Source organism: Hordeum vulgare, chromosome 1H (genome assembly GCF_904849725.1).
Source record: "Hordeum vulgare subsp. vulgare chromosome 1H, MorexV3_pseudomolecules_assembly, whole genome shotgun sequence".
NCBI classification, from domain to species: Eukaryota; Viridiplantae; Streptophyta; class Magnoliopsida; order Poales; family Poaceae; genus Hordeum; species Hordeum vulgare.
Window position 1 is genome coordinate 455,478,747 of NC_058518.1, and position 8,821 is coordinate 455,487,567.

Here is an 8,821-nt window from a genome sequence, read left to right on the forward strand (position 1 = left end):
TCCACTTTCTCGCCGTCATGACCTAACTTTTTCGAGACGTACCGCATGCAAAGGACTTTAATAACCGAATGAAATGGAACAGCCCAACGGTTTACACCTAACCCATCCATCCATAAAGCTCACAGAGAGACGCACTTGACAAAAAAACCAGAGAGAAAAATGCGTCCCGTCGCTGGAGGAGCGTGTTCCCACGGCACGCGTTGAACGGCCCTTTTTTTTTTCTCGCCGTCACACTCGCCGTCGACGTCGCCGTGCCGCGGTCGGGTGGGGCTCACAGGCAGTGAGAGAAAAGGCATGGGCGTTAACGGCGAGCCGAACGGAGAGACGCGCCATCCATCCATAGCCGCCATGTGGACTCTTCCCTCCCCTCGGCGGCTCGCGTCTCTCCCCACCCTCCCTATCACCCACGAGCACACCACAGCAGGGTCCCCGCGCGGCGGCTGCACCAGACCGAACCTTCCGCGTTGTCTTTCCCAGCCTAGCCGACACGGCGGCGGCGGCGGCGGGAGGAAGGCAAGGATCCGCGCCTTTGCTTGAGCGCCAGGTGAGCGCTCCTCCCCCCTTCCTCTGCTCCCTGCCGCTCTCGTGGATCTGGCTGAATCCGACGCGCCGTTCCTCTGATTTGGTTGCTCTCACGGCTTCGGCTTTCGCCGTAGCGGCAAGCCGGTGCTGCTCCCGCCGCCTCCCCACCCCCGCTACGCAGCCCCCGAGCCGAGCACGCGGACTGCGCCCGTTGCCGCGGAGCTACCCGTAGCAGCCAGGTCCGTTTGTTGAACAACGAGTGGTGGTGCTGGTATTGACTTATCCCGTAGAGGGGTACTACTTATTTAGCATTCGACTTGGCGTGGTTCAGGAGCTTGTACGAGCTATTTCCCCTCTGGCAATTCATTCATTCACTAAATTGTTAGATTTTCTTGTGTGGTGTATAGCAATGTTTAGACGTCCCTGCGTTTCTGGCATGTGGCCGTCTTCTGGTTATCTATGTGGTATAGCATCTTTGTACTATCAGTCTGGTCTTACTCATCTGGACGTTCTAATAAATCCAACGGCCGAGTTATTTAACTAACTGTGCTACACCTTTCGGTTGATGCACATAGATAAAAATATGTACTCCCGGTTGAACTACCAAAACGTCTTATATCTAGAGTTTTGATAGCAATAGCTCTTGAAACATACATTTTATAAGATTTTCCCATGGTAAGCGGTACCAAAAGCATGCCACGAGATTAAGATGTTAGGATTGATCATAATGCATGCGACAATATGAACTCAAAGATATCAAACATAGACACAATCTATTGGGAGAGTTGTATCCACATAACTACTTGAAGCATCTAGAGCTTCAGATACAGTTATAGATCCGAGCCATTGGGGGTACCTACCTACTGCACTCATAAAAGTGAAACATTATAGAATGATGTGGGTGGTGTTTACAGAATAACTTATGTAGAGTAAGTAATGCTTCAATATGATGTGTTGTTCATGCTGCTTGAACTATATCGTGAACCGATTTGTGATGTATCTGTGTAGTGCCTACTTGTTACATGTGTTTGTTGTTGCTGTTAGCAGCTGACATTTTATATAGTAGCGCAAAAATCTGTTGGGAAAGCAATTCAGATTTCATGGAGGTTTGAGATGTTGATTTTTATGGTGTTCACCTTAGGTTGACAACACCACTAAACGATGAACTCTGGCTGTGCTGTGCCGAGTTATTCAGCTGTGTTGTGTTATAGCTTCCAGTTGATGCACATAGATAAAATATGTATTGAGTTGCTTATAGCAACAGCTGTTGAAACATACTACGCTTTATAAGATTTTTCCCATGGTCCACAAGATTAAGATGTTAGGATTGATCAGCATTCATTTGACAATATGAACTCAAAGATATCACAAATAGACACAAGCTGAGAGTTTTATCCAAGCAACTACTTAAAGCATCTAAAATTTTAGATACAGCTAGAAATCGGATCCATTGGGGGTACCAACCTACTGCACCTGTAAAACTGCAATATTATAGAATGATGTGGGTGGTGTTTATAGAATAGCTCATGCAGAGTAAGTAATGCTTGAATATGATGTGTCCTTCATGCTGCTTGAACTCTATCCGATAGTCGGTTTGTGATGTACTCCCTCCGTTCCTAAATGTAAGTCTTTTAAGAGGTTTCACTAGAGAATAATATACGGATGTATATAGACATACTTTAAAGTATAAATTCATTTATTTTGATTCGTATGTAGACACCTATTAAAATTTTAAAAAGACTTATATTTAGGAACGGAGGGAGTATCTGCCTAGTGCCTACTTGCTGCATGTGTTTGCTGTTGCTGTTAGCAGCTGACATTTTATATTGTAGCACAAAAATCTGCTAGGAAAGCAATTTGAATTTCATAGAGGTTTGGGATGTTTATTTTTATGGTGTTCACCTTAGATAGACAATGCCACTAACGATGGACTGTGGCTGTGCTGTTGGTAATCGACCCTTATTCTTCAGGCATATGTTTTCAGGTTTACGCCCTTTGGCTTCACTGTATAACGATAGCCAGTGATTGGTGGATTGTCTAGTTGAGAATTTGAGATGCTGATGTACAAGTTGTCAAAACTTAAATCCCGGAATAGCTGAAAGATGGAAACAGGATAAGATGATAAGAGTCTTATATCTTTGTCTAACTTTTTGTCTAAATCGGAGATGCTTGTGTACGAATGAGTTTGGACCAACTTTTTTGTCTAAATTGGAGATGCTTATGTACGTATGAGTTTAGACTATTTTTTGTGTCTAAATTTTGTGTAATGATCATCTGCTGTCTTTTGGACCTGCCTCTGTTTGTGCAGAATTTGGTGGCCAAAGTCCAGTAGTATGTATGTTGATGTAAAGACTTCAGTACAGCAACCGTTCTTGTGGAAAATGGCAGTCCAAGTCCGATAGTACAATAGCTTGCCCTTACCTTGTGAAGAAGATTTGAAGGTGGTTAAGATTGCTTCCACTATCTGAAAACTTCTGCTCAACAAAATGGTCCCTAATGGTAATGGAAACCTCAAAGCTGAAATTCAAAGAGCAGAGTCAAAAACATCAGAAAATGATCCTGGAGCTGCAGGTGTCAACGATCTTTCCACTCAAGGTGTTTCAAAACAGGGAAATCAGCAGAGTGGGTTTCTGAACTTCATGAATCGCTTTACTAGCGGTGCCCACTTTAAGAAATTGGGTCCTTCTCCTTCAGTCAAGTTTCGACAGCTCGCACTTCAGCGTGATGATTTTTCACGTTCAATCCATTCTGACAACCATGACAAGCATGAGCATTTTCGATTGATCAGGAAAATTAACTGGGGCCATCTGTGGATAATGGGCAAGGACTGGATAAGGCAGCCTCTTAACATGGCCCTTTTCGTCTGGATTGCTGTTGTTTCTGTATCTGGTGCAATACTCTTCATGGTTATGACTGGAATGCTGAATCATGCTTTGCCTAGCAAATCGCAAAGAGACGCCTGGTTTGAAGTGAACAACCAAATTTTGAATGCACTATTCACACTGATGTGCCTTTACCAACACCCAATGCGGATATATAACTTTGTGCTTTTGTGTCGATGGAACCAGAAGGACATTTTAAGGCTTAGGAAAGAATACTGCAAAAATGGGACATATAAGCCTAATGAGTGGATGCACATGATGGTGGTTGTGGCCTTTCTTAATCTGAACTGCTTTGCGCAGTATGCGCTGTGTGGTCTCAACATAGGATACCGCAGATCTGAAAGGCCTCCTCTTGGTGTCGCTGTGACTATTTCTTTTGCATTTGGGGCTGCATTATTCGCTAGTGTGTATAATATTGTCAGTCCTCTTGGGAAGGATTATGATGCAGAACCGAGAGAAGGTGACCCAGAAGCACAAGCTGAGGTCACCTCAACTGAAGGCACCAGGCCAGCAACTTCAGGGAGGTCTCTTGAGAGAAGATACTCTTTTCTTCAAAGCGAAGAGCGCCGTTTCGTGGAGAGCAGGCCTGAGTGGGTCGGCGGACTATCAGATTTCTGGGACAGCATAACCATTGCATACTTGTCAATTTTCTGCAGCTGCTGTGTTTTCGGGTGGAATGTGCAGAGGCTTGGATTCGGCAACATGTATGTCCACATCGCAACATTCCTGCTCTTTTGCCTGGCTCCATTCTTCATCTTCAACCTGGCAGCTGTCAATATCAACAACGAAACCCTGCGCGAAGCGCTGGGGCTCACCGGCATCGCGCTTTGCTTCTTCGGTTTACTGTACGGTGGCTTCTGGAGAATACAGATGAGGAAGAGGTTCAACCTCCCTGGGAACCCCTTCTGCTGCCGCAACCCCGATGTCACGGACTGTTTCCAGTGGTTGTTCTGCTGCTCATGCTCCCTCGCTCAGGAGGTGAGAACGGCTGATTACTATGACATTGCAGAGGAGAGGTCATACAGAGGGCAAGTAACCGAGGAGAGTCAGCGTGTGATGTCCCCATTGGCTCGTGAAGACGGTCTGCCGCTCTTCAAGTCAACTCCAGCTTCGCCGTACAGGGGCAGCACGGCTGGTCAGTCAATTTTCATCATGGAGAGCCCATCAGCTCCCCGGAGGTCATCCGGTGCAACCCCTCTCGGCTCTTCGCCTGCAAACGGCGACACGGGGATGAAGGCGCCGGCTCCATCTGTCGTGCACAGAGAAGGTGAAGATGAATCATAACATGCGGCGGCCCAACAATTCGCTTATCATGAGGTCAAGAGTCTTGCTCAGTCCATCGTGGAGGTGGACTTGTATATTTGTTGTAAAGAAAATTTACCACGCATCTCTTAATCTGCGGCCTAGTTTTCTTCTTCTTGGGGTGCTAATCGCCCTTCCATGAGAGATGCATCGAGCATTCGGTTCCTGCCCTATTGTGTAATTCTGTAGATTTCTGCAGTGCAAAGTCGCTTTTGGGATGGAACTGCGTGATTGGTCCTTGTATGTTTAGCCCTCCGTTCCTAAATATAATATTTTTTTAGAGATTTCTAATGAACTACTCCCTCCGTTCCAAAATAACTGTCTTAATTTTGTACTAGCTCTAATATAAAATTGTACTAAGCTTAAGATACTTATTTTGGGACGAAGGAAGTATATACAATTAAAATGAATGAACCTACATTTTAAAGTATGTTTATATACATCCGTATGTAGTGTTTTAGTGGAATCTTTAAAAAAAAATTATATTTAGAAACGAAGGGAGTAGTATTTGGCTGCAGACGTCATGGCTAACAACTGAACGTGACGCTACTGTCTACGAGTATGTTTTGTTGCGCACAAGGCTAACCATGTCCTCGAAAAAACATACCGTACGTGTGACGAACCCATTTCTTGCTCACCAATCACGGAACCCGACGACCATTTCGCGTCCATCGAACTCCTCCATCCGGCGGGACGCACGCCACGTATGCTTCGTTTGACAGCTTCAGCACGTCGTTCGATCCGTGCCGTTTCGTCATCTGACGCATGTCGACGCGGAGAAGATCGGCACTTCTCCATGCCCTGCTGCCGGGTCAATCGAAAGGCACAATTTAACCTGCATCAGACCGCTATCCTAGTAGAAGAGAGAGGGTGCGGCTCGCTTCACCCTTCACCGGGACTGACGACTGGTTCTTTCTCGCCCTTGTCGATCGGTTCAACCGTTTTGACAGTCTACCTCCAACGTGCAGTGCAGTGCAGAGCAGCCTGCTTCCCCACGGGAGGCAAGCAGCTTCCCAGAAAGTTTTTCACCACCGCCGGCCCGGTGCGTGCGTGAGGCGAGGGCCACGCTGACCGACCGTCCTGCTGGCACGCACCCAGGCTCTGGCTCCTACTGGTTGATTTCCCTCCGACGACCCCTCGTCGCAGGGCTGGGCTGGATCCCCCTCGCGGCCTGGCAGCGTTGATTTTCCATGCAAACGTCTCGTGTCGTGAGGCCACGCATGCATCCACGGTCGGGCTCGGGCTCGGGCTCGAAACGAAAGATTCAAAGCCTCCCGGTCGGGCACGTCAACCAGGCACGCACGTCGGTCGACGATCACGCGTCTATTACCTACTACTACTCGTACTTCGCCTGTGCGTCTTGGAGAGGTTTGTCACGGCTGGCTTCACGGGTCGACGTGGACGGACGCGCCCGACCGTGTGAAACCGCTGCCTTGCAACTTAAGCCTATATAAATGTAAGTATATATGGAGCTCCATAAGGCTTGGATATCCTCAGTGACTGAGCAATCGGAGAAGAGGTCAAGCAATCCGACCGTCGCTATAGGCTCCACGCACGCCTCACTCCCTCCAGGCCTATGGGCCATTCTGACTTCCCTGCCCGTTGAAAACCCAAATTTTGGGCATATACCCGGCCGGGGTGCGGTTTTGTCAATCTGATCCGCAGAACCAGTCAGTTGATACATTTTTTTTTAATCGGAAGGGGTTTCCCTCTCACTCCATTTTACTGCATAGAGTTATCAGAACATTCAAAAACCTAAAGCATCTACCCTACAGCCAGGGGCCACGAGTACTGATTACTTGTTACAAAAGGCAGCAGTTTAGCAACGCCAACTGTTGAAAATATGAGTGATTTACCATATGATTTTACTAGCAGAAATAGTAGATAAATCATGACTGTTATAGTAATTATAAGACAAGTCGTCGTCGGCCATGTTGTCGAAGAGGTTGTTGACGCCGGGAAAGAAGTCGTCGTCTGAAAAGTGATCGTCGGCGTCTGTGGCGTCCGTGATGAAGAACCCAGTAGTCGCGCAGAGCGCTCCCACAAATCTTGTCACCCTTCTCACAAATAAACGGGGTCTCAGAGGCCCATTGTCCCGACCTGCGGTGCATGCCGCAAGCCGGGATGGGGAGGAACCTAGCAGCATCTCAGAGATTGGAACTTGACGGCGAGAGAAAGATGATGTTCTGATGTGTCTCTCTAAAGAGGAGCGACCTCCCTTTTGTAGGCACAGAAGAAGGAGGCAAAGCAAAAGAGGGAGACGAAACGAACAAGCAACAGCCGAAGAGTGCAACGTTTGTATTTAATCTTTTCAGCTCCCGAGTGACCTTTCATGCGTGGCAAAAAAATTAGACATTGGCTCGGCTCATTCCCGCAACCCGCATCGTGGCGTGGCGAGGAGGGGTGTGAAATCTATGGTACACTAGTAAGCAACTTGAACGGTGGACTATGCCTTGAACTGCAAGTTTCTAGAAATCTAGCTTCACACAAATCCTTGACCGATACTAGGCTATCATGGGACTTCCTCGCAGGTAGAGCTTATGTATCATACCCCGAGGCCTTTCATGAGTTTACTGGAGAGCATCCTACTCTCATAGATTGCTACGTTAACAATCATACTCATATAGGTGTATTCTTTAAAAGATGTTCTGCAGGGCAACATATCTGCTTTAATAAGCCACTTAGAACACACACACACACACACACACACACACATATATATATAAACTCTATTCATCACCCAGGGTGCAGAATAACAAATAATTACATTCATATTGACCCACTATGTAAAATTTGGCATAAAAAATTTAAAAATATAGGTTGTAAGACAAGAAAATATGCATTTTATGTATCTTTTACACTATGTTTTTACGTTTGTAATTTTACGTAACAAAAGTATTTTTTATGATAATTATATATTTTCTTACGGTCTGTTTTTACGTATGGAATAAGAAAAAAAAGTACGGAACGTAAAATTACGATGCATTGATGTTAAAATGAAGGGGGTGAAGAATAACTATTCCTCACCCAAGGTGACGAATAGCGCGACCCTATATATATATATATATATATATATATATATATATCAACCTATCATGCAGATTAAGAAAGTATTGCATCTTCATGGAATGGTATTATCAATGGTAAGGATACTTTCCTCTCAGTTGACCAACAACTTGTCTTACACATCTAATTCACGGGTTCTCCGATCACATAGAATAGGTTACCACTTTGAACAACTCATATTGTGGGTCTCATACCCATCTCCTTCGATGCATTATCTATCACATTACGTGATAGACCATTAATAAAAGGATATGACGGATTTTAGATGTTTGGATATAATCCAATGCAATAACTCCAGAGTTTCTCATTTTTCTGACATACTTTAACCTTCTCTGAACATGTCTTGATGACTTCATGTTATCCTTTGAACTACTCACTTTGACGATCACAATTTGATTGTCGCAGTTCATAAGAACACCTGGTACAGGTTTCTCAACAACCGGTAAGTCCTTCAAGAGCTGATGAAGCCAATCTTCTCCGACCGTAGCTGTATCTAGTGTTGTGAGTTCTACTTCCATTGTTGACCTCGTTAAGATGGTTTGCTTGCAAGACTTCCAAGAAGCAGCGCCACCACCATGAGTGAATACATATCTGCTCGTGGCCTTTATCTCATCAGAATCAGAGATCCAGTTTGAGTCACTATACCTTTCAAGTACCTTTGGGTACGCAGTGTGGTGAATTCCATAACTCGTAGTCCCCTTCAAATAGCACATAACTCTTTCTAGAGCTTTCCAACGATCATCTCCTAGTTTTGAAACAAACCGGCTCAGCTTGCTAACAGCAAAAGAGATGTCAGGTCTCGTAGCGCTGGCTAAATACATAAGCGAGCCAATTATCTGAGAGTATTTCAATTGATCTCTAGAAATTCTTTGATTCTTTCAAAGCAACACGGTAGCATCATAAGGTGTTGGAGAGGGCTTGCAATCACTATAACCAAAGAGACTCAATATCTTTTCCACATAGTGAGATTAAAGCAATGTAATCCCACCATCATCACTTCTCAATAGCTTGATATTCAAAATAACATGAGCCACTCCTAAACCTTCATC

General features: G+C 45.3%; 1 protein-coding gene across 1 annotated transcript; it reads left to right on the forward strand.

The window, feature by feature from the left end:
- The first annotated feature begins 326 nt into the window (after positions 1 to 326).
- Positions 327 to 4,986, forward strand: LOC123444809. The gene is made up of 2 exons (XM_045121662.1): positions 327 to 544; positions 2,831 to 4,986. The coding sequence occupies exon 2, from the start codon at positions 3,009 to 3,011 to the stop codon at positions 4,686 to 4,688; it is 1,680 nt and encodes a 559-aa protein (XP_044977597.1). The 5' UTR covers positions 327 to 544; positions 2,831 to 3,008; the 3' UTR covers positions 4,689 to 4,986.
- Positions 4,987 to 8,821: the final 3,835 nt, after the last annotated feature.

Bases quoted from the DNA above. Each gene is read 5' to 3' on its own strand.
- LOC123444809 (XM_045121662.1), top strand. From the start codon at position 3,009: ATGGTCCCTAATGGTAATGGAAACCTCAAAGCTGAAATTCAAAGAGCA.